Source organism: Sturnus vulgaris, chromosome 2 (genome assembly GCF_052056855.1).
Source record: "Sturnus vulgaris isolate bStuVul1 chromosome 2, bStuVul1.hap1, whole genome shotgun sequence".
Lineage (NCBI taxonomy): Eukaryota > Metazoa > Chordata > Aves > Passeriformes > Sturnidae > Sturnus > Sturnus vulgaris.
In genome coordinates, this window is record NC_142244.1 from 70,775,658 (window position 1) to 70,802,617 (window position 26,960).

Genomic DNA, 26,960 nt, shown 5'->3' on the forward strand with positions numbered 1-26,960 from the left:
CTTAACAAGTTATTTCGGTTAGAAGGACTCAATCTAATTCCTGTACTTAATTACTCCTGTAAGAAATTCTGCAATATTTCTATCTTACGATGAAGTGTTTATTTATGTAAGCAGTGAAACAAGGCCCAAGAGTTTAAAACTGATCTCACTCAAACAATACTTAGTTTCCACATAATAACAAAATTATGTTTGGTACTGGACTTAAGGTAACAGTGATACAGATGTTTGTACAACTCTGATTTGCTTGCATGGTGCAGACACTTCACGTGCATTATCGAGATGTCAGAAACTGTGGTAGGACTGTTAGAGACACTTTAGACTTCTGGAAACGAAGTACTTTGTTGGAGGTACTGAGAATTACAATACTCTTTTCCTTTGTTTCTCTGATAGTCTAACTGGAATTTTTTGCTCTGCCAATAGCTCTGGACCCAACAAGAGCTGTCTTGAAATGACATAACCTTACCAACTGGTGAAGATGTGGTTGAAATTGCACATATCATGCAAAGTTTGGTCCAAATCAACATGAAAGCTGATGAAAGCTTAAGGACTTAACATTTCATATGTAATGTTGCAAGCCCTCAAGGTTCTCTTGAAAAGCTATTGCATTTCTGCAATGTATCACATTTTCTAAGTATCTGCCTGCAGGCAAGTTGAGATGTGAGATTTAAACAGTTCAAAAATTGTAAAAGGAATAATAAAGAGTATGAGACATAAAAACTTCTGCAATAGAAACTTAAAATCCACCTGAAGAAGGCACAGCACCTAGCAACAAATAGTGCTTGAATTGCACTAAGACGAGTATTTTATATGTTTATATGTTATTATTATCTATATATAACATGTGTTTATATACTATGTGCACAAAACTATATATATACTCAGACAACATTCAAATTCAGAAAGAAAGAGATACTAAAACTCACCTTGAGGATACCAAGAGTAGAAAGGAGCTGCCTAGCTCTAGCTGTCTAGCACACTACTACACTTGGAGCCTGAGTGTAAGACACAGATGCTAAGGACTCATGCCAGATCCATAACAGACTGGAAATTAAAAACCTCTCGTCTTGCCTACAGGCAACATGGGCATTATATACACATAATATGAAATACTGAAAAAGCACTGTGCTGTTCATCTGACACATATTTCTACTGTGGTCTACTTATTTAAAAAAAAAAAAAAAAAACTACCCTAAAATCTGACACTTCAATTCTCAAAAGAAATTCTGCATTTTTTTCAAGCACGTGATTTTAGGATTTTGAAGACTCTTTTCTAGGAATACCAAGACCTTGGAGGGGTGGTTGGCACTGACCTGCCTCTGCACCCTGGGAGAAGCTGTGTGTAGCAAGGAGAAGAGGTCCTGGAGCAGAGTAAGCTGCTGGGCCAGGTACTGGCGGCCCACGTTGGAGCCGCTGAGCGCCAGCACCATGGAGAGCAGCTCGAAGCAGTAGGCGTCCGAGGAGGCGTCCTCGTCGCTGGGCTGCGAGTTGGCGTTCTCCTTGCTGGAGATGGCGTGCTCCCACTCCTCGCGGACGCGCGTCGCCTCCATCCGTATGGCCTGCACGATGTGGGCACACACCTGCCCCAACACAAGCCAAACACACGTCAGCTCTGAGAAACACAGCGAGTGCAAAATGTTGTGGTTCAGGTACCATTGTAAGTATGGCTAAAATAGGAAACCTGTGACATTCGGCCAGTACTTAAACTATTTTTAGCATAAATTCAAATGACAAATAAAATGCTGAATTTGCTCATCTTTATTCTGGAAAATTTAATTGAAATTATTTTTTATTTTATTTCAGATCCTGCCTTTTAATTTACTTTTTACATAGAATTCAGGCTAAAAAAACCACTCCACATAAAACCCTTAAGAAATACCTTTACTCAACACACACAAATAAAAAGCACTTATGAAAACAGCCTCTTGTTCAGTTTAATCATCAGAAAGCTTAAAAAAATTTTAGAAACAATAGCATGGTAAAAAGCATTTTTAGGAGACTACAATGTTTGTTAAGATGAGTGACAGAAGAGTAGACTCTGCATAACTTACTAAACTAAAAAAAATCAAAATTAATCAACAGCTCTATTACTGTCAACATCTTCATAGTAATATTCACTGAAAATGAGCTTATTTATTGCAAGACACCAATATTTAATCTCGAAATAATTTCAAAAGGAACAAACCTGTTTCTGCAAATTTGTCAGTTTGCTCCGGCTGAATATGATCCCTACCATGTGCTCCTTCAAGTCTGCATCTGACGTTGCCTTCATAAAAAGCATACTTGATATTAGAAAAAAGTTTCAAGAACACTTCCTAGTTACTGTAGCAATTAACATGGAATGTATCAACAAACTTTGTTTTAAAACTTTGTTTTATAATTTAGTAGCTTCTTTTACAGGAAGAAATATAAGCAAGATCAATTTAACTATGCTTATAAATACCTCTTCAATGTATTAACAATGTATTAACTTTCTCTCTTTAAGAGGAATTTAAGCATCAAATGAAATAACAAGCAAAACAAGTGGAGTGCAGTTTCTCCATACTTTTTCTCTGCATATTAACAGAGCCTCTCTTGAGGCAAAAGATAATAGGCAGGATGTTCAGGTTGACCATTATTACAGGTGTTAAGTATTTCTGCAATTGTAGGCATCATTTGCATCACCATTACTATGATGTTTCCATTAAATGCATATGCCTCAGTTATAATTTACTTAAAAAAAAAGACACTATGGTTTACTATTAAAAGTACACTATGATATTTTAAAAATAAGCAATTGCAACATTTTACGTCTGTTTTGATCTAAAAGTTATGCACCATAAGAAATGGAACAAATACAGAAAATCATCCTGGATCATTTTTTTCAGCAAAGTATTATTGATAGAATACAAATAAATACATTGTGTACTTTTTCTTCTCCTTCTGGGGAAGACAATAGTGCTTTTTCTTCTTGCTCTGGGGTCGGCTCAGCATCTCCAGAGATAAGTTTCCCAAATACCTGGAAGAAAGACAATGATAATTAATTGAATTGACAATTCACAGTAACTTTCACTGTATAATACATCATTAAAATCCCACCTGGGATGTTATAAGTCGGAACACTCGCAGTGTCTCAGATTCACAGTTTCTTTGCTGAGCCACACTTGCAGAAATCTGGCCTGCTATTTTAATGCTTTCACCATCCTTCCATCCAAGAATTTTTACTTGTCGAACTCTTAGTGTGTTCTCTGGACCCTTCAATTCAATTTTGATGATGTGATTATCACCTCCAGGAAGTTCACTTGTTACCCAGCCAATATGTCTTGAATCCAAATCTACCTATTAGAGAGGAATAAAAAGTTAGAAACTGACATTACATCAAACAAAAAGTCACCTATCATCATATATCACTGTAACAAATACTATGCTTGTAATGAAAATCTCAACCTGAGCAGTAAGACTTATGTTTAATTATAAAAATATTCAACCTCCTGAGTTCAGATTAAAAGGTTAGCCATTTCTGTTTTATCTGTAAAACTGATTAGAAATACTGGCCTACCTATCTCTTTTATCCTCAAAGTGACAGTTCATGTATTAAAAAAAACCAACTATTAAAACTAGTATTTAGTCACTACTTTTATGAAGAAAGAAAAAAACAGCCTCTATAATTTAACTGAAAATATGACACACAATTATCATTAGATACATTATTTCATCTCTATTCATGCAAACCCCTGCCAAAGAAATTGCTACTCCGTGGAAGTCAGGATTTGCTACCCTTACCAAGACATGCAGGACTTAACTGTAAAAAAGGGAGATGAACTGTATCAAATTAAGTTTATTTTAAAATATGTAGTGTTTAAAAAAAAAAAAAAAGAGGATATAAATAATGCTCTATGAAGTCTTGTATTTCATATGAGACTGCAATGTCACTACTGGAAACCAAGCACTGATTGGCGGCAGTGCCTCACATCACTACTCAGAAAAACCCAATCCCTAAGCCAAGTGAGCCCTCTCTTTTTATGCATGGGCTCATTTATAATTAAGTTAATATTTGTTCTTTCTCACTTCTGCATTAATTCTCAGTGTCTACAGTGAACTGTGCTGCAGCAGACAAGGCTAACTTTTTTTTTTAATACCATGAGACAGGATATAGTATGTGGGTATGCTGGAAGGTAAAAAACTGTTGGAAAAATGTTAGAGCAAAGAGAGAGCAAAGCTGAATCAGTCTCTACCTGTGTTCTGGGAGTCTTTTTTGGAAACCTACAGCTGAAAGGATAAGTTACCATATAGTAATTATAATTAAATTAATCTAAGGAACATTTTACATAACCCTGTTCTGTTTTCAGTAGAAAAGTAAAAGCTTGATCAATAGTCAGTACAGTATTTTCCAGGGCTTATTATAATGTCTAATATTTTGCAAAGTAATTTATCTACCATAAGAAATTGAAACTATTTGCTCAGAAAAATCTCTGGTATGTGCACAAAAAAATGACAGCAATTTTTCTATGTCAACTGCTAAAATGTTTACCTGCTTTATTCTGCAGAGATCTTCTACTGCCTTACCAGTTAGGAAGGTCATGGAGGTCACTTTGTTCTGCAACAAACAAGCAAAAGAAGAATGAAACACTTCAACTTAGACAGTTCTGAGTACTTCTTTTGTATTAAGAAATTACATAGATAAAAAAGAAAAATTGTTTCATCACAAAAAAACCCTCCATGATCTAAAGCAAGGACAAAGAATTCCAAAATACAGCTCTCTAACACAGTCTGCTCTTTGTATTAAAAGCTGTAGTTGAAATACAGATATATATGTAACATTACTGTACAGATCAATAAAAAAGACTGTAGAAAGTTTAGAAAATTTGGATTTTATGACAGCTCCTTATTTCAATGCTTCTGCAGAAACCATGAGCAGGAAACGTAGCTTAAAATAACTAAATGATTGAAAATACGTCTGAAATAGAACATGCCATTAAGAATTAAGTTTCCGGGTTTCAGTTTGATGCAACTGCAAATTCAGACAGACTGGTCTGATTCTAAGAGTTCCTGCTTTCTAAATCACAGGACTTAGACACTTTACTTTGAAATGTGAACTTGTGAATTAGAATTACCAACTGACAAAGAAAACAGCGCTCCTTGTTTGATAAACACATACAGCTTGGACTATGCACCTTCAATGAGAGCCAGTTTCATTTTCCTCTTACCCCAAGATCTCTGGAATTGTCTACATGAACACAAACGTAACGTGCATTGATTCCTTTTACACAGTTAATTGTGATGTTTTTAGTTTTGTTTTTGTCCTCATCTCCTGACTCCCAGAACGTTTCTGTAGACCCATCTGTTAAACTACCAATCATGGCAGGTCGGCTTGATGTTTTAATGTCAACAATGCTGGTTAGGTCTTTCAGACAAACTACTATACACAGTTCCTGTGAAAACAAACGGAAATTTTTAAAATACTTGAGAGTAAGCCCAAACACAGGCATGATTTACAATTTTTAAAACTGCACAGGCATTTCTGTTTTGATGAATGTGCTCTCCAAGAAATTTGTGCTTTTTGTGTCAAATTATTCAGTCCTTTAAACCAAAGGAAACATTAATAGCTAAGAGCTGAATATATTAGCAAATGCCTAAATACATTAGTCAATGGGAGAAAACATTTAAAAAATATTAAACAGAAGTATTAATTCATGCTCCTTGGAATAACAGCAGGAAAAAGATGCAAGCAAAGAAGAACTGGAAGTACACAATATTTAAAAAGTTAGCCAACTCCATGACATTCCCCAAAATCTTCACTTGCAAACAAGCACAAGCACTACACCAAAATATAGGTTTGCGTGATATACAGGCTAAGGGTCAATATTTGACCCTCTAAAGCTAAATATGGGAGCCGAAATAGCAGGGACAAGATCCCAAACTGAGTTATGTTCAAGGAAATACAATATTGCAGTAAGGAATCTTTTAATTTAAAGAGAATAATCACCAAAAGTACAGACTGTTCACAAATGATCCCTGCTTCGGAGCCAGAGCTGTAATACTTGCCTGATTCATGACTTCAAAACCGGACTGAACGCTGATACTAAAACTCTCTTCACTATCTCCATCATCAGATTTAGACAAAATATTGTTGATATGATGAAACACATTGCTCTGGTGCAGGAACTGGTGATCAGATTGCTTGAATTTAAGACTCCAGCACCTGAAAACACATTTAGCTGACTTTGTAATTTTCATGTTGGCAAAAGACATAACTTACTCATGAAACTATTAATTACATTTTTGCTTCTAGAAGTATTTTCTATAAACATTTAACTTCAAATTTTGCAGGATCTCAAGTGTTTCTAGTGCATCATTTTGAGGAAAGCAGAAACAAACGTTTCTTAGAATTTTAATAGTAAATGCAACCATTATTATTCCTTTTGTGTCTTTGAGACAAATACACAGAAAAAAAATCTTAAAGTTTAAAGATACCATCCAAGTGACAGAGTTCTGAGCAAAGGGCACTACACTACCATGCACATACATGCAGATCCTACTGTATTATTCTGTAATATGTTTTATTTTTCATAGTGGACACCACATAGAATTTAAAAGAAAGTACATTGCTCTCCATGTATCTTTTATACTATTATTTATATGCATAAACATCTAAGTGTCTTCTGTGTATTTCTTCCTAGTGGTAAAGATAGATGTGCTCCTTCTTGCACAAAGTTTTCAAGCATCCTATTTACATTGCAAAATCTTTTAATCTGCAATTCTTCAACATTCCCAGCCTTTTCAGGAGTTGTTTTGATTTGTGCTTACCTTAAGGCCATTTGCTGTAATGCACTACCACTGGGAAGTGACATCATAAGATCAGAGATTGTCTGAAGAAGGCGATGGAAAGTGTGGGGTAAGGGGTGAGCAGCTTCCCCAGCAATCACTATATCTGACAGAGGGTGTTCACACACTCGTGTGTCTTTTTCCTACAGAGCAAAGCAATTCGCGTGTTATTAACACACTTTCTGAGACAACAGGTTAACAAATAAAAACATTTCTGCTACTTGCTTTAAGAGCAACTGCAACAATCTTGCAATGAATGTGAACTTGATGCAGTTCCTGTCAATTTTTACAGTAAGTTAAACATGAGCCTCAAATTTGGGAATTATATTTGCGAAGTATATTGCATAATGCCACATATTTCGCACAATTTAAAGATGTGAAACATTACACAGCAGTAATTTGAAAACAAACAAACCATAAATAAATAATATTACAGCAGTTGAAACCAACTTTATCTGAGCAGCAAAATCCAGCCATAGCAAACTTGGTAATTAAGCTAATGTTATCAGTTGCTGCACTTCAGTAGAGCTGTGAAAATAATTCTTAGTTACAGTGTGTCAGTATCAGAAAAGCAGTGTACCAGATTACACTGCTGTAAAGACAAATTTCAGGACAACTAATTTCAAAATTGGTTTAGATTTGAAGTGATAAAGATTATCCTGACTTAATGACCACACTAGCAGGATTTTTTTTTTGAGCTATTCATGATAATGTTTTAAATCAGAGCTAAGTCTAGAAGAAGTTGTATGAAGATATCTTTTGGAAGTATGATATGTTACACGTTACCATTTTGCATTTTCAGAATTATAGATTTTTCTTAAATCACTAAATTAAGTATACCTAGTGCACATATAATTACTTATTTAATTATTTATATATATATAACTATGCATTTTCGTAATTAACTATGGACTTTTCTTAGAACACTGAAAGATATAGTAAACCAAACTACAAAGCTTTTCTAAAAATACTTTCTCTTCTCTCTTGTTGCAGGAGGAATAAAAAGCAAATTTTTTTTTAATGGATTAGCAAGGTGCTTGTGATTTTGTTGCTTTATTTCCCATGAATAATAAAAAATAATGCTTTAGAAGACCTCATGATTCATCAGCACATAGAAAGTGATGATTCAGAAGAAAAATTAGTCTATGTCTACAAAATGAATTCAACTACAATTTAAGGGTTTTTTTCACAGAGGAAGGATTAAGGATTTTTTTTTTCACATTCACCTACAAAATCAGCAAAACCTCACTTACTTGTTCTGCATTTTCTTTATTTGATTTATTTTCTTCATCCTCTTCTTCTTCAGGCTCTACAGGTGCAGGAGTCAGGGAAGCCACAAAATGCCATAAAATATCGTGAAGAGAAGTTGTTTGAATGACATTACAAAGAAGCCAATTGAAGGCCTAAAACAAATTACATACAAGGAGTTACCAATTGGTTAAGCAAACCGAGAGTAAAACCATTTCCTAACAAATTATGTAAGGAGGTTCACTGATGATTTGGACAGGCAAATAATAATGCAAAGGTCTTCAAGTAAGATGTTATTACTCTGTAGCTAAAACAGTTTATTAACATGACAACTATATCACAGGGAACATAGCATAATCTTAAAAAAAATTCCAAGACAGAATTTACGACCATCTAATTTTAATCATACAAGAGCCATCAGTACATGAATACCTCCATGGCAAAGACTCGGCAAGCAGATTTCCGTAAGGCTTGTTTCATTGCTATTTCAAGTCCTTCCAGATCATGATGCTGGATTACAAATGCCAATACTGGCCACTGGAAATTTCTCTCTCCTTTGGAAAGAGAGCTGTGGGCGGAGATTAACCGAGAAAGTTCAGGTGATGGATGTCTCAGGAGAGAGGACCCCACTTCTATTCAAAAGCATAAAAATATGCATACATTAGATTCCTTGTGCATTTCAATTTTATAGCCACAGTAAAAATGCAAGGCAATAAAGTACTTTTAGAATTATATTTTTTTCTGAGAGAAAACTGCATTAAAAAAGCAATATGGAAAAATGATGCTTCAATTGAGAAATAAAATACCACCTTCACTTTCAAATCAGGTACAGAAGATTCACCACAAATTTTAGAATTACAGTAAATCCTAATCCAATTTTAGGCTAATTCTGTGCCGATTACCAAGCACCTAATGTTTACTATTCTGTTTTGTGACAAAAAAGTATTATTTATGTATTTATAAAAAATGTATTTGTCTACAGTCTCCAAGAAGAATTGCAAATCCTTGAGTAATTTTTTCCTTGCTTTGGTTTTCTGTGCTCTTACCTGCATCTCCACTGTTGACTCGTCTCCTGGGGATTGCCTTTACACGTGCTGGCAAAATTGAGTGCTGTTTGTCATATTCTGATGCAACAACTGAATAGGATCTCTGAAAGACTGTGCGCTTTGCAAGATCTGTATCTGTGATGGGACTGGTTTCCAAACTACAAAGAAATCAGTGAAGTAATACACCCTTTAACAAATATGTAGAGTATATCTGAATTATACACCAATAATTAATAAGGATACATGCATTTCATAATCACAATGTTACTACTGCATGAAACTTTGTCTTATGTACCTAATAACTGTTTAAATGCTGGAAAAGAAGGAGCACGTATTAGAATTACACATGGTGAAAAAGCATGCAAGTGCTTTATAAACAAATGTAATGATGGACATGATGAGTTCCAAGAATTTAGGTATTTCTTTTAGAGAGATACAAACATTCAGCTCATGCCTAAATTGAAGTTTCAGACCAAACTTCTCCTGAGAATGCATGTGAAAACATCTATGAAGTGAGTTTTTAATATACGCAAGCCAACTGAAATTTAGAACTTTATGTGAAGTAATAGTTTCTAATATCATTAGCCTTAAAGTCAAATTTGAATTGCTACAGCTATACCTCTGACATATTTTACTCCTTACCTTCAGTGGACTTCTTACAGTCTGCAGAAGGACTCCCAGCTTATGCTGTCCCTATAGGCCTCAGGAGACCATGGTGTCCACAGTTTTAATAAAGGAATATACCAATACGATGCACTCTTAAGGAGTTTTGTTAGAAAAGTTCTATTTCTGAAAAGACTACATTATAGATTGTAGTATTCCAATAAACTATTTGTGCAGTCAGTATGAAATACAACAAATTGAAATAAAAACAGATTAAAAGCAAATTTTCTCTTTATTACATCCTCACTATAATATGAGGAATCACTGACATCTGGAAACACTGAGCATCTAAGTAGTTTCTGGACTATTATTAATAGAGCCATTTTTTCCCTGGTGAAACAAAAATTTTTATACCTGCTTGAATTAGATCACAGTAAGCTTAACAAGATAAGAAAGTGGCTTAACCTGGCAGAAACCATCTAGCACTCTTGCTCCTAGACAGCATTATCATTTCTTCAGTGACATTTGTATATCCCACAGAACAAAACAGCAACATCTACTTTGAAAAATGTAAGGTAATGGAATTTCCTCCTGTTCAAACCTCCCTATAGAATGAAATTCTGAAAGGAGAACAACAGCTACTTTCTTTCAAAAAGGCCATTAATCTGTACTCAATCAGGTGTGGTAAAGAACAGATATACAGTCCAAGAAACCTGTTACATATTCAAGGAGTCTGCAACAGTTACAGTCTTTGGATTATTGATCTCTAGATCATTTCTCCAGATTCTTGAAAATTTTTCTGTATGGAGAAATAAGCAGGCCTGAAGTAGAGGCTATGGATAAATTTCCCTGTATGCTAAGAGTCCTTATCAGCTGAACAAATTTTTTTTGTATTTGGGTTGTAAACCCAGGATCTTTCTAGAGAGAAGATCTAACTGGTTTGTAGTACAGTAAAAAGGTTTCAGTTTTGATTTGTATATTCCTCGCACATTTACATATTCAAACATTCCACTGCTAACAACTGAAAATATACCTGATGTGCTATGATTCACTGAAAATTTCCTAACTACAGCTTCATATGGTTTTGGCTTTTATGCTGCCATTTCAGAAACTGATCTGATACTTCAGCTTCTTAACTGCAGCCATGTTTTCCTTTCATTTTTTTAATTGGTGTAATGCTACTGCTTTAACATTTGTATGTAGCACCTAGAATTACAAGGAAGTACCTTGGGGGCATAGATTTCATGTTACTCTCTGGCTCTTCAAAGACATTAGGGCTGGCGTCAGGAGTAACAGAGATGTACGGCGCAGGTACTGAAGTGGAGCGCAAGTATCTCATCTCATCCTGGAAGAGGTTGTCATCCTGGTACCCAACAAAATTTTCATGATGATGCCTACACCAAATGAGATTTTTAAATTAGGATTAAAGATTAAAAATTGCTGAAACACACACATACTACACTTTGTCAGCCAATGCTATTCACTTACTCTTCACCTATTAATGCTTTTAAGTTGTGATTTTAAAGTGTTCATGGAAGATACAGTGGCATTCTCAACCAACATGTATATTTGGGATCACCCTTTTCTATCTTTTAGTATTTCCATCAGGTAGATCCACAATGTATTTTAGGTCCATCTGCCCAACATAAACATGAGACACTACAGTGAAATTTACTTAGAATTACCAAGAAAGCACAAATCTTCTGCTTTCCTTTTTACTATTTTTAACTGTGAAGAGAAAAAAGTAGCACATATGTCTGCTACTAACACACTAAATTAAATTCTTTGGGAAATTCTGAATTCTTTGGACAGAAACGGAGCCATTATAAAATATTTGGCATCCAAAAGCTAATCAGAGCATATCTGACTCCAGGAGAAAATCCAACCTAAAAAACTGAACAAGATCATGGATCAAAACAGAAGAAAAAAATATCATGAAGAATTAGGAAAATACGTCTTTTTCTATATAAGTTTTAGTTTAGTTTACATACACATTTTTATCCAATACTCTACACATATGAGTGCTAAAATCAATATTCATACATTTCATTCAATTACCTTGCTAATGTCTGTAGATAGAGACATGGCATCTTAATGGGAAAGTCTTCAGAAATTCCTTCTTTGAGACTGGGCAGTTGAGATTGGAATGCTTTTGCAGGGTTATAGCAGAGGATACTGGGCTCAGCAGCACTACTCAGTGACAGTAAATACAGTGCATTGGCTTTAATCACTTGATGAGCTTCCATAGTCGGCAAGGCACGAGGTGTCTTAACTTGCATTGGTTTTCTCCTAGATTGTTTAATCTAGGTAAATTTAAATAAGGCATAATTAAATTCACCACAGGAAAATCTGACAACCTAGCTCATAATACAGCTGCTTAATTCTACCTGCTATTTCTATATATTTCTATTGCTTTCCTACCTTTGCGAACACTTAATGAACAGCTGATAGTTTTGACATTTGACTCATTAATATCAACATATTTGCATACTTTAAGCAAGATTTTGAACTTAGTCCTTGAAGACCCAGTGGAAGAAAAACTTTAGTAGTATTCCCATTACAACCACAGCACTATTAAGTAGATAGAAAGTTAAACATATCAGCTGAAAATACCTTCTCTCTTGCTGCTGCTTGCTTTTCACGGAGATACTTTTCTCTGCATCGATCACACACCAAATACCACGTGCTCCCTCCAATGCCTCCATCACCACAATTCCCAGCCCATCCTCCACAGAAGTGCCCAATGCTGTTGTAACCTTGGCCACCTGCGTAGCGGCCACAACCTACATCGGGGGAAGGTGAGAACAAGTTACTTCAAAAGAAGGATCCTTATTCTATCATTGCTGCAAAAGAGGGATGAAGAGGGGAGGAAGGAAGATGCTTGTTTTTCCTGGCCTAATTTTCTACTTTTTTGGATGTCTGGATTGGTTACAAAACAAGGGTCTTGTCTGTTCTTGTCCACGTGTCCCACCACTGTTCAAAGAATAGAAATGCACTGCAGTTTTCAAGTTTTATAAAGAACTTGTGTGAAGCATGAACAGCTCCCTATTCAGACAGCTAAGTTATGGTAAGGTCAGTATTGCAAGTTAGCCAACAGTATCTGTAATTTAGCAAACATAAAAACCTCGCCTCCTAGCTAACAAAACTTAAGAGGGAATGGAAGGTATTTTTTTGCTGATTAGCTCCTCAGAAAGATTCAGGACTTTAACTTTCCACACACAGAGCTAAAAAACAGTACATACCAACAAGTACACCAAAAATATTAAGTCACTGATAGCCAGTACTGACACAGCAGACAGAAGTTTTCTACTCTTGACAGTAGAACAGTATCAGAAAACTTCTGTCAATGTAGAAACTCTTAACTGACCAATCTAATTTTTTATTTTCAATTTTCTCAGCACAGTTTCAAATCCTTAAGTGTAAAACATGGCATGTTTCTGAAGAGCTACTGTAAAGTCAGAGCATTCTTTGGATCTTGTTTCAAATGACTTTGAAACTTTAGATCTTTAACTACTTAAAATTATACACAAAGATGTGTAAATAATCTGTACGCAAGTACAACTTTTAATTTAGTGTATATAATAGGATAGCCTGACACACTTTTGTAAAAGTAACTAAACACCAAAACGTGTGTGAAATATACTTTATGGATGGACACAGGAATTAAAAATACAGAGTCATACCTGGATGAGCTTGTCTCATGTGGTAAGTCACTGGATATGGATGAGATTCTCCACACAACTCACAGATGGTGTCTTTTTCAGGTCCTCCCACTGCAAGCTGGGCCATCTCACCAAAAAGATTTCCCCTTGGCCTAGCCTCAACCTTTTCTTTTTTCTTTTTCTCCTTTTTCGCTTTTTTGTTATCTTTGTCACTTTCCTTCTTCTTTAACACTGCACAAGACCCAGGACTTGGAAAAATCATGTTTTGGGAAGCTGCTTTAATAGTTGCTAAGGAGATATCTTCCCAGAAAGCTACTAAGTGCTGCAGTGTTAAGGGAAGAGGAGACTTTGATTTCATTGTGTGATGACTGGATGTTTCAAAGGAGGTAGTTTCAGTTTTTCCATCCTCACACTTTTCATGCAGAGGTGGTTCTTTTAACATTGAGAGGACTTTATTTTTATTGATGCTACCCATTTTAGAGATATCTGGTCCGTGAGGTGAGATGTTGAACATGTTAAGAGCAGATGATATTTCCAATGAATGTCTGTTTTTCAACTTGGTTTCTTTTTCCTCTGCAGGTTGTTGAGTAAGACTGCTTCGTATGGGTGCATGCTCTTTGGAGAGTTCTGGATTAAACTTCAAAAAAGATGAGCATGCCATGGCATCATGAACTATTCCTTCATGCCAAAGAAATGCGGCAAATACGGCTCGAGCACATTCTGCAACAGAAGGTGACATTGCTTGCTTGGCAGGCTCTATGGGCTTTGATCCATCTCCTTTGAAAAGGAAGTTGGATTTTTCCTTTTTGGGTCTTGTGTGCCTGCCAGCACATTTACGGCTCACTTTTGGAGATGCTCTCATGTCCTGCTCATCCTTCAGCGGTGCTTTTCCAATGCTGAAATGAACTTTATTAGAACCATCATCCAAACTTCTGAATTCGGTGTTGTCTTCACAGGTGGTATCTGTAATGCTATCAGTCTTTAAAGTACTTGAAGTACAGACTTCAACTACCTCACTGTGAAGATTTTCTTGTACGACATGAGGGGAAGGAGCTCTGTTTTCAGTTTCTGGTGCAGACTTTCCATCTTTTGCAATAATTTTTGGTTTGGGTGAAGTGGACCTCCCCCTTAAGGGTTCTGTTAGTGGCACTTTCTTTTTGCGAAGGGTGTCTGGATCTAATGTGTAAGAATCTGATTTGGAGCGTTCTCGAGGAGGATCAAGTTTTGTTTTTACAGGGGATGAGGCTTTCTGAGGTAGAGTTTTGTCATGGGGTGATGAGGACCGTGGAGAACTAGCACCAGATCTAATGCCTGTAAGCGTCTTTGTCTTTGGAGAAGACGACCGGGTTCCTGGGCCTGGAGATTCAGCTCTCAGACCAGGAGTTGTTCTTCCATCAGTTTTTAGTGTTTGCAAAGTGTTATGATTTGGCGACAAAGACCTGCTGTGCGAGTCTGACCGCAACTTTGCAGCATCTGATTTCAGCATCAGGCACTCGCTGGCTGATAAGCCGTCCGTATTTCTGGGTTTCTTCTGCTCGGCAGCAGCTCTGTTCATTCGCACATCAAGCTTGGGTGACCTGCAGTCAGCTCTGTGCTTTGATGACATGTCTGATTTTCCTGCTGGAGAAATCGGTCTAGCAGCTCCTGTGAAATTCATTCGGTCACCTGTGTAATATTTCATAATTGAATTGTTACATATTGACAGTGACACCTTTAATACTACAAAACAAGGACTAAAGACCTGAACACAAAATAAAGATCGAACACATGCTTCTGTTCACATTAAAATGAGAGGAAATATGAAGGATCTTTTTCCCCTCTGAATACTTTTGATACATTTCTTTTCTGAAGATACGCAGAAACAAGTGTTAGGAAGTTTTAACAGAGAAAACACTACTATGGAGGTATCAAAAAGCACAGTACACTCTTTCTACAAAACACTAGTAAAGGAAGCACAATTTAAATCCTTAGGTAAAATTCCAGGAGTTAACCAAGTTTACCAAAGTTGCAACAGAAACCAGGGGCTATTTATTATCTCAACATGTGACAGGCTGACTGCAACAGGATACTTGCATAGAGATCAAATGTAGAGCCAGATTTATTTTCTTTAATGCTCAAAAGTCAGGAATTGTAGGAAATAAACAATATTAATACAGCAAATTGGGCAAGAGGCTTGCAAATATACTCAAAGCTACTCAAATTTATAATCTGAAGAATCTACTTTTTAAAGACCACAATCCACCCATGTTCTTCTACCAAAACACTTTAAAAATGCCCCGAAATAACAAACCAACTTTTTTTAACCACTAAGTTAAATGGCCAGCTCTGGTCAATTATGTCCTCCTATGTTGATGCACTAATTTACTGTTCCTATGCACACTGACTTTGTACATATATTAATCTACAGAGCTGAAAGACTACAGCAGCTATAAGAACTACAGGTACCTTAGTGCAAGTACATACAAAACAAGAATATGCAAAAAGTAGCTTATTAAGGCAATCTGCTTCTGATATATCTGTCAACCAAGTCTCTCTGGTAGAATTGTATTTTAAAAATTAATCCAAGCAATATGGAAATTACTGGCAAGCAATGCAGCAGTTAATACAGCTGTCTCTCCACAAATCCTTACACTGCAAAATCTTGAATGCAGAGTTAAATACTTTTGATTTAAATGGGTTTTCACTAGCCAAAAATGAGAAGTGTTTCCCTAGTAAGGCCTGTGGAATTAGGACACAGTACTTAGGAATATTTTACTCTTCTAGATATTGAAAGGTTATTTGCATTTGTCTGGGCATATTTTTGGGAAAGCAACTATTTGTTAAAAAATAAAATTTCAATTAATCAGAGAATATTTAAAATTTAAGCCTTGATTTCTAATGGTAACAGGATAGACAGTCACCTTTTATCTAGTACCTTCCGTATTAGAAGATGGAAATCAGTGTCTGCTTTCTTATGCATTATGGGATCTGAAGCAACTTCATGCAGTTCTGAATCACCAACCCTTACCCTTATGCTAGAAAATATACAGATGCAAGTATTTCCTATTATTATCTCTCACATTATTAAAAAAATGCCGAGAAAAATTTAGAAAAAATTTGAGCAAAATTTAGCAATCAAGATGCTTCCTCAGGCTACAAAAAATTATTATTTATATGCTATTTCCATATTTAAACACCTTATAATAAAATTAACAACAACAGCAAAAAGTGAAGGTAAATAATTGTATTGGAATATTTAACAAGCCTGAAAGTCTCTCCTGCCTTCCCAAGACATGCCAGAAGTTCATACTTTTCTGAGCCAAGAAGAAATATTGTGTCTATATTCAGGAATAATACATCAAATGTAAGCACTAGAATATAATGAGGATATCTCAAGTATTTATCATGCTAATCATTTTTGAGACTCTCACCTGTCTTTATTTTTACAAGGTCTATAATTGTTTTTCACTTGGAGGGGAGAAGTGGAATAGGAAGGCAAGAAATAACATGGTACATTGTGGTTTATAAAATTACTGCTATTGCTAAAAGAAAAAAATCTAAGAAGTTTCAGAAATATTAGTCCAAGCATTTCAACCATTCCAGCTTACTTATTCACCAGTTTTAGTGATGAGCTATTCTGAGTTGCTTATTCTGTAATACATAAATTCTGAAATGCAAATTGGAATTACTTTTATACACATTTTTCCCAGTCTGCCAGATGAGAAAATACCTTAGATTGAAAGTTTTACAGAATGCCTCATAAAAGAGAAAAAAAAAAAAGTGAAAATATGACAATCATTTTAGAGGACCTAGAACACTTCAAGTCATTCAGCAAAGTATCCAATTTAAAGTACATGCATGATTAGCAAACACCAATGAGGAAAACATTCCAGAACAAAGCTGCTTATGAAAGGTATAGTCTAACAATGGCTTCCAACAACAAAAGTATCTTGTTTCTTAAAAAAACCAAAGTTTTGGATTTGTACATACAGCGATAAATAATCCTAAGTAGCATTCAAGAGTATCAGCACAAAAAGAAAAATCTCCCAAAGGAAAAACCACATAAAATACCAAGCTGCTTTGTTGGTAAGCAAAAAAATTTCCCAGATTTTATTTCCTGTTTCTTCATATACACTTCTTTTGTCTATTGTTTGAAAACAGGTGTAATTAGACTAACAGTCACTTTCCATTTTACAATTTTCTGCATTTTACAAAGCAGAGACAGCTAGATTGTGTATCATGGAGTTGCTGCAACTCAGGAAGGCAACACTGAATGATTATATCAGATGAGCTCCCAACAAATATAAAATTTGAATATTTGCTTTCAAAACATTATTTTATTACATGAATGAAATGACAACGAATGGAAGGAAAAAAAACCAAACATTTTGCAGGTAAAAGATCTGAATAACCTTGCTATGTTGGCATGCATACCCACCCTTCAGTTTGTGAGAGAGAGATGAAATAGCAGAGGCAGGCCCAGCTACATCACTAGTTTTGTAAATACGCTCACGAGAAGCAAGGCAGCAGGATGGAGTTTCTACAGTGGAAAACAGTTGCACAGAAGCAGCACAGATTCAATGGAAAAGCAGCAAAGATAAAAACAAGCATTTCAAATGATACGCATCTTCTTTTTTATGTATTCTGAATTCAGTGCTTAGATTCCTACATTAGTTTTGAATGACAGACAGTAGTTTGTAGTAGAACATAGTAGATCAGCTTCCTTGATCTAAAAATGCTGCAATTTCAGTTAGTTTCTAGGATATAAAAATGTAATATATGGGGGCTGGCCGATGAGATTTATGGTATAAAACCAGCAGTGTCTAGTTTTGAACTGAACCTAGGTTTAAAATTTAATCTGTAAATTTAGGAATTAATTCTTTAGAATGTCAATATAGCCTTCCAGATGATCAATTTACATACTCTTTCATGGAAGTCAGAGAACATCTATTTGTGTTAGAGTCTCGTTAATCACTGTAATGAATAAAAAAAACCCACCCACATCAAAACTCTCCGTTTTCAAAAGGGATTGCATCTCAATAAAGCAATGTTTTGATAACCTTCACTTATGTAATAATGAGCTCCTCAATACAACAGACATAACTAGCACTAGATGAGTGTCAACAGTACATGAAAAAAAATTGAAATGCCTCTTAAAATAATTTTGACTGAAGAAAAATTCTGATGTCATCCATGATAATTTCAGTAGAGTCTACTGACACCAAATCTGGTAGAAGTACAGCTCTACAAAAATCAAACTTGTAGAAAAATAATATGGACTTTTTATTTCAGTCTATAATTTTATTTTTCTATTTTTTCTATTTTTTAAATGGTTTTATTTCTAATTCTATTTCTTATTCTTTCCTTTGGAAAAATACAGTAGTAAAATTTTTACTGAAGTAATAATTGTAAAGAGAATGTGCATGTTAGAAGACACTCTGTTTTAGATACACCCTTTTGTACAAATGGAGTAAGATAGTTGTATTGAAAGAAATAATCCTACACTATTTAAGACACCTTTTTGTTCTGGTAATACATTTACTAACTTGCACACATCAATTTACCAAGCCTTCTACCTTATGCAATGAGCTATGGCTCTAGAAATTACAATGAGAAGGTGTTTGAAGTAAGAATTTCATTCTTTTAAAAAAAGAAACTAATCCTTAATTTCTCAACACTGTATCAAAACAGATTTAACACCAGTATTACCTACTTTTGAGACCTAGAAATGATTTGGAGAGATCCAATAATAACTATATAGCTTCTGAGTAACAGCATGTCACTGTGAATTTTTAAAGGTGAAAGGCCGACAAACGTCAGGAGCACAAAACAGCAGAAGCAGCAAACCTAAAACTGTCAATTTGATACACTAACATCCCACTCTAGGGATAATTAAAGGAAAATCTTAATGAAATCCATTTTCATGAATGTACATTTATATTTCATTCTTTCACTCTGTGTCTGAGAACACATTTTATGATGCAATCTACTGTTGATGGACTACTACCATTAAATCGTTTCAAAGGGACTGTGGGTCCAAGAGCATGACAATCTATGTATATCCAGGATAACTGGAGAGACTCAGGGACCAACATTTTGATCAGGACTCCCTCTTTCTGAAACATCCTCAAAGACTATAAAGACTTGAAATATAAGGCAGGCAAGGCCTGTCTCATGAGCCATTCGAATATGACAGTGTGCCTTTAGTAACGCTCTTTCTTTCAACATAGAAATAGCTCCAGCTTGAAAAGCTATCCCATACGGAGACATACAAGGCAATTCAATTTCTATACCAGGATCCTGTCTTTTAACAGTTGTGCCTACTTCCTCTGAGGAAACCTAGGAAGCAAGGCATACCACTAACTGGTTCATGTGAGTCTTCTTTAAACAAACTCTGTAACAAACACATAAAATATAACTGTAAAATGGAGATAAGTTCAAGATTCTTCTGAAATGCCACTGCTTTTCTGCATCATGATGAAGGAAAGCACTGACCTACCTTTGCTGTGTTGCCTAAGCAATGGATGCCTCTTAAAAACTGTACACTTCTTTCACTCACTTTTACTGACATGGAAACTACAGTACAGCTGTTAGCTGAATTTCCTCAAGCACTGAAATCAATGTATCTTTTTTCACCTCCTGAAAATGCCAAATGTCATACTGACAGCAGGACTTGCATTTTTTTAGAAATTGTTTCTCCATGAATAAAAAAAATGCACTGAAGTAAAAAAAAATTGCTTGAATATTAAAAAAAGTAAGAAGTATTTAGTATGGTTAAAGTAGGGGTATGAGTGAGTGCATTAAAGCAAAAGTTGAAATATGGTATCATGAGAAAAATATTAGCAATTTTCTATACCAGTGGTGTACCAGGGGTTTGGAACACTAACACTTGAGCCATATACATTTATTAAGTGAAAGAAACATTCCTGTGCTGGAAAGGTAGATAAAAAGAATTCTATGCTTCTCTAATTTGCAACTACAACATTTGAAGATGTGATATGAGGAAATTAGTTCAAAAAAAACACCTGACACAATTTGTACTCTTTCCTCAACCTTTACCATACCAGCCCACTGAGGATGGTTTTGGACTGACCTGGCCAAAAATACTTTTCATATGTACCCTTGCCTATAGAACCTGAAAAGCCTAAGTTTAAAGAGACTATTTGATTTATCTTAAATTTTCAGGAATCCTCCCTTGGTAATAAGCAGCATCTGAAAAAACAATTAGACCAGTTGTCATTGGTTTAAATGATGATTAAGTCACACACAGAAGCGATCACCATGCCTGATCTCCCTTCATTTTACTGAAACACTACCAAGAAGCACATGTTATGTGCTCCATATGTGTGTTGGTCTTTTGTGTGCCCTCTACAGTTTTAGAAAATGCAGAGAAGCACTATGGTTCTAAATGCAATTTCACCAGCACCTAGATGGGAAAGGAACAAAACCAAAAAGAAATTGATTGCACAATACTGAAGGGATCTATCAAGGAACTCCTGACAAGAATGGCAGGAGCTGACAATGGATGGTTGGACTGCAGCTCTGCAGCATGGATTGGAAAGGAAACAGCCTGACAGGACACTGCATTGAACAGCAGCTCAGCACTGCAGCTTCTGCCTGGACCAGGAAGCAGAACCTCAAGCAAGCTGCCAGAGCTACACTGGAAGAGGGTTAACATAACAGAAGGCACAGGGGTCCAAAGCTTTTTAGCCCAGAAATCCATTTCTCATTTGCACTATGAACTCAGGTGTGAGAAACTTGGCATAAAGGTCTAACACTGGTGACTGTGAAGTCTCACACTTGCCTTCCTTAACTTCAGAGCTCAACAGCCAATCGTCAAATTTTGGTGAACTCAGGCTGGACAGCATGCCAAGATCCTGTTACCCACACCTGCCATCTAAAATGGATGGAGAGCTAAGGAGATTTATGACCCAGCACATACTGCTGAAGGTCGAGAAACAAGATCTTCCATGACCCTCTAAGGCTTCCAACACTTCCCCGACACTCAGAACTGAAACAGAAATTTGAGTCTTCTTTGCTTTTAACTAAGTTCATCAACAAATAAATCAAGCAACCAGTAATAACCTTGTGGCTATGGGACTCTGTAATCACAAGCAAATCTGTTACTGATGATCTTACAAGCTTCTCAAAAGCAAGCATAAGAAGACTTCAGCAATTACAGCCTGTTTTGGCCAAATATGCAAGGAAGACACATATATAAACTTGTGATTTCAATGGAAAAAAAATCTTGCTATGGCTCCAAGTCAATACAGAGGTTCTTGTACTCCAGGTAGGTTTTTCCCAGCTCTTCTACCTTTTCTGACCTTCTGGTTGAACACGAGACTGACAAAGAATTAAAATAAATGGCAAGAGTACCTTAATTTTGTCTGTCCCTGTGAAAAATGAAACAATCTCCTTCTGAAAATTAGCAAATGAATTAAGGTGGAGAGAACAATCAGCCCTTCACAGAATTCTAGCAAGCAACACAAAACTGAGTACACGGAGTTTCCATTTTGATTTTTCTAATATCCCTTCTGCAACAAATTTTTTGATATAATACAGAGCGATGTTGTTACTTATTTATGATGTGAAAGGAGTTACAGAGACACTTTTTATTTATTCAAGCATCATATCTGAGGAGGTGATTGTCCCAAACTGTAGTATTTCTGAAAAAAATAAGCAGACACTGTTGGAGGATAAAAGGTTGTGACAAGTCCTTTCCTTCTCCCTTAAGTGAATTAAGTGAATTTGCAAACCAAACCTTAAGGACAGAAGAATCTCCTGAAAAACCAACTACCTACAAACGCTTCTCAGAAAAACTATAATCTGTCACCAGCACCAAGTATGTTTATATCACATCAAGATTTTTCTTCCTATTATAAAAATCTAAACTAAGGAAATAATTCTAGAAAGCATTCAGCAGGATTCTTAGCTTTCCTCAGAATTATGCTTCCAAACCAAATTTCTCCCCAGAGGTAGAGATATCTGAGGAAGAAAAGAAAATGTAAATAGTAGACTGAACTATTTAGGCTGACTTGCAATTAAGATTGGTACTTAGTATATAACCTCTGCAGACAGGGAAATCTAGGCTGGCATAACTTTTTTTAAGTATTAGACTATCTTTAGTCCATTTAATATAACAGCATATTGACTATAAGCATAATTTTAATTTTAAAATCTAACTTTACTGCAGGAAGCACTTAAGGATGGAGAACATAATTGGAGCCTAAAACTAAGCAACTAGGGCAAAAATTCAATTAACTTGATATGGACTCTTAAGATATGTTGTTTAATGGATTTAACTTTTAATTACATGTTTGGTAACAGGAAGCTATAAAGCAATTTAGAAATAATGAATTAAAATTAGTTTCTGTTACAGTTCTAATATAACTGCATAAAACTATTAAATGAGCAAGTATATGAATATAGTATTACAGGCATCCCTGACAATATGCTGAATTTGGATGAACTTGCAAATGGAGGATGAAAAAGCTTGCAAAAGTCTAAGGAAGTTTACACAGGAAAAATTTCCCCATATTATTCTTAAATTTCGTGAAAACAAAAATGTTAGTATTTCTCTCCTTTATGAATAGTTTACATTATCTGCATCAAACCTGACACTGGGCAATAAACTGAAAAAAAAAAGCCTTGTATCATATCACAGACAGTGCAGCAGGACACCAGCTCAGGTTGACAACTTTTGCCCACTTGGAAAGGCAAATAACCAAATCGGCTGAGACCTTATACTAAGATCCAAAATCAGACACAAATTTGAAAAAATTTTCTAGTTTCATCATTTTTTTATTTGGTAGACCACCAGTGCTCCCCTCCTACCTCACAAAAAAAGGCTTCCATTTGAATTGGATCCTTATTAAAACACAAAACATGGATGTAGCTTACTGAACACAGTTTATCTACACGTCTTGGACAGAGAAATCCATTGAACAAGATCTTGTTGGGCAGTCAAAAATGATACTTTTGTTTTCATATACAATATAGGTCTAAATGCTTAAGGACAAATCATCTGAAATTTGAAACAAGACAATTAGGGTTATTTTTGATGAGAAGCTGAGTAATTGATTTTACCTCTCTGAACAGTAGAAAAAAACTCCTGAAAGTGATGCAAAAGAATAAATATTTGACAAATTCTCAATGAGGGTGTGCTGATACCACTGGCAATCAGCTGTTCTATCTGACTACAGTTTGGAATACTCTTCTTTCAGGATGTCAGTGTAAGTCCAGCAAAACTACAGAAGACTGCAGTCAAAATATTTCTGACAGTCCTTGTAAAAGCGGATTAGAAATCTTAATCTAGTTCTCACATGAAGGACTTCACTGCCACTTCAATAAGCTGAGCTGGAGAGATGCAGGCCTGCATATACCCAGACATTGAACTGACTAACAGGGTCCCAAAGAAAGAGCTGAGGCACCTCAGAGAGAAAATTTGTGGGAGACAGGGATAAACTAGTATTCCTGTGACCTGTGCTGTTCTGCATGTAAGGGAGAATTTATTGTAGTATCAGCTATCCATCATGAATGCTGAGCTTTTTGTTTTCATTAATCAAAACAGTTTCCTGTCCTTCCATCAATAATCAGGTCAGCTGGTATTCACCTCAACAAGCAAACTTTCATTACCATGCCAATCCTGTGAGCACCCAACAGAAAACTAACAAAACATTTCTTATGAGTAGCACCAAGTTGTTCCCACTGTCCAGCTACATCCCTGAAGTTAGGAGCAACGACAAAAATAGGAATTTAGGAAGTAAGGAAAGTTAATACCCATGTACTTACTGCAGTGCATTTTTGATGTTTAACGACTTACCAACACTTTGTACTACATGAAATCTTTACCTTAATTATAAACCAGAGCTGCATAAAACATTGGAAATGCACTTCATGACTTGTCTACAGTGAAGAACACATACAAACCCAAAATACTCTCGATATAAAAATTAAAGTTGAACAAGTATACTTCTTTTGGGAGCATTACCTCACATGCTTCTGAATCATGAAAAACTTAAAAAAACAAAACCAAAAAAGTGCACTGTGGGATGATAAATAGCTGGTGAGCAACTGAGAACAGCAATGTCAAAGCTGCAGAAACGGACTGATGAGGCAGGTAAGGCTGACAAACTTACTCTGAAGCTGTGGCTGAGGCTGCTGGAAGGAAAGGGGCTGTCCGAACACAAATGGACTGTGGACAAGGGAAGAGGGAGGTTTTGCAGCTTGATCAAAGATGGAAGGAGCTGGGAGATTTGGCCGTGACTGAATGGAATTCAGTATGGCACTCAGTTGGTCACCTGTAGTGGGCAAAACAGTCAAAACTACAACCTGTTACCTGTCATTCTCCAGAAAGACAGAGTAAAATGGCACTCAAAGTTTAAATGATGGTAATAGATAAAGCTCATAAACTTCATTTAGCCACATATGACTCTGGTTGTGGCTAAACATAAAAATATCACTCCATGCACGGCAATAAAATTACTATTTTTTAAGGATCATGGATATTTTACTGCAATTATTTTAAACATTTCAAAATAGAGATTTATATTTGCCTTGCTAAAAAATGAAGAGCAGCCAAAGGAAAAAACCAGAAATCCCTAGCATTTACAATAATACACACATGCAACAATACATGCAGAAAAAACATTAGAAAAATTGATGAGAAGGGAAAGCTAACATGTAATTAGGCTTTGGCAAATGTATTTCTGTGCCAACGCTTCAGTAAATATTTGCTCATTTTTGCAAATATTTTTTTAAGTATTCTGTCACTCTGTTTTTCAGATTTAGATTGAAGGTCAGATTGAAGGTAATTAAAAAAATTTAAAATTTAAAAAATCTGTAAGTACCACTCAAGAACTGCAACTGTTTTTCTGAAGAACTACCTACATTTGCTGTGAGGCAAATGAAGGCCTTCAACAAAATAGCATGTTAAAAACAAGAGTTGTAATTTCTGAATGCCAATTTTCAAAAAACTCTATGTGAGCATTAGAAATACATGACGCCTCAGTAAGAAGGCCAGACCATGTTGTAACTTGAAGTATACTTAGTAAAATGAGGTAGGAGATACCAAGAATTTGAGAGAACCTCAGATTTGAACCACCACCAGACAAATCCTAACAATGTCACTTTATTCTGCAAATTCCTGTAATGCTGACCGCATTGTGGAAAACCTAGTAAAAATTTTTAGCAGCTAACACAGACTTTACAATTCACAGAATTTACAGAATTTTCAGATTATTATCAACTGTCTTTCTAGGGAATTAGAGAAAGACCAGAAGATGTATCAAACCCAGTATTACCTAAGAACTCCTATGTTAAATTTATTTTCTTGATATTTTGGGTTAAAAAATAAGAAGACAAAAATACCAGAAAATAGCTGGAATACCCTTCTAAACTATTATCTACAGGAATCAATGAATCAAATTTATTTGTTTTGGAAGTAGCATACCTAGAAACTACTGGAATCTGTACTTCAGCAGCAATCATTCCTACCTCAAAAACCTAGAAGTGATTGAACAACCTGGTCTAGGAGGGTTTGGATCTCTAAGGTCCCTTCCAAACCCAGCCATTCTGTGATTTACATTATTTTTCTTAAATGTAACATGCCTAACTCCTAATATTATTTTAAAGGGAAGAAAATCTGAGAAGAAGTTGAAAATCATCTGCCCACAACAATCAAATACGGAGGTGGGTAGGGCCAATACCATGAGGAATGTTAAAAACTTGCCTGTAATATAAAAAGCTAGAAGTGAGAAGACATAGCTAAATCAGACACATTCTTTGTGGAAGTCAAGTCTTCTTTCTTACAGGTAATACTGTAAACCTAAAATTAACAGTTTTACAGCCGGAAACTATTACCTACCGTAAAACTACACACCTATTATTGGGATCTTTACATCTGATTAGACATTTTGAAGCGCTCTTGGATGGGACTGAATTTTCATCAAAACTAGGGCATTTCTACAGAAGTACTATTAACAAACAAGCTCCTCCAAAAGAAGTGCTTCCTTTAGAAATCTCCCTAAGAGATCGTGCCTGTGCCTTCCATTTTTTAATTTTTTCTCAAAACTCAACACTTCTTAGACCTGAGAATACAGAAAGTCTGCATATAAAGTAATGGCACAGTTGAAGAATTCTATTTTTGGGAAAGTAAGTGCATTATTCTTTCAATATAGTTGCCAACAACTCTCCACTCTTGGGTAATTCAGAAGGAAATACAGTACACTGAACAAAGTCATGTAGCTGAGTTTTTTCATTCACACTAGACATGACGGCTTGAGGGCATGTTGAGAAAATAATGCATACAAAATAGTATGGAATTCAATGCCAGGAGTAGCTTCCAAATGTTTTGTGACTGTATTATCCCAAAGAAACACCTTTGAAACTGCATAAGGTATAGTAAAGAGAATCCCAATGTCTTCAGAAATCAGGATGCATGTTAACATAGCATATTCCTCTCTAAGATTTTATCTTTGGACAACAGAGAAGAAAAAAATTGTTGTCTTAATATGTTTCTGCAGTAAAACGAACAGATAATATTTCTGCACTGTTACACAATAGACATTGAGAGACAAGCTGTGATACTGCCTCACATCTTAGATACTTCCACTTTTGGGGT

The 26,960-nt window shown here is 35.6% G+C and overlaps 1 protein-coding gene across 13 annotated transcripts in view; it reads right to left on the reverse strand.

The window, feature by feature from the left end:
- Positions 1-26,960, reverse strand: part of MYCBP2 (MYC binding protein 2) — a 172,254-nt gene that overhangs the window by 14,546 nt on the left and 130,748 nt on the right. For 9 of the 13 annotated variants that reach the window (XM_088159784.1, XM_088159782.1, XM_088159791.1 and 6 more), the window contains 16 exons: positions 24,478-24,639; positions 13,382-15,025; positions 12,312-12,481; positions 11,757-12,001; positions 10,925-11,092; positions 9,096-9,253; positions 8,482-8,681; positions 8,055-8,204; positions 6,784-6,944; positions 6,022-6,178; positions 5,184-5,408; positions 4,508-4,573; positions 3,076-3,315; positions 2,897-2,995; positions 2,183-2,263; positions 1,311-1,577 (listed from right to left, as the gene is read on the reverse strand). In XM_088159784.1, coding sequence (XP_088015910.1) covers positions 1,311-1,577; positions 2,183-2,263; positions 2,897-2,995; positions 3,076-3,315; positions 4,508-4,573; positions 5,184-5,408; positions 6,022-6,178; positions 6,784-6,944; positions 8,055-8,204; positions 8,482-8,681; positions 9,096-9,253; positions 10,925-11,092; positions 11,757-12,001; positions 12,312-12,481; positions 13,382-15,025; positions 24,478-24,639 — 4,193 coding nt within the window. The remainder of the gene's footprint in view (positions 1-1,310; positions 1,578-2,182; positions 2,264-2,896; positions 2,996-3,075; positions 3,316-4,507; positions 4,574-5,183; positions 5,409-6,021; positions 6,179-6,783; positions 6,945-8,054; positions 8,205-8,481; positions 8,682-9,095; positions 9,254-10,924; positions 11,093-11,756; positions 12,002-12,311; positions 12,482-13,381; positions 15,026-24,477; positions 24,640-26,960) is intronic. The other 4 variants (XM_088159793.1, XM_088159783.1, XM_088159789.1 and 1 more) reach the window with 2 other exon arrangements.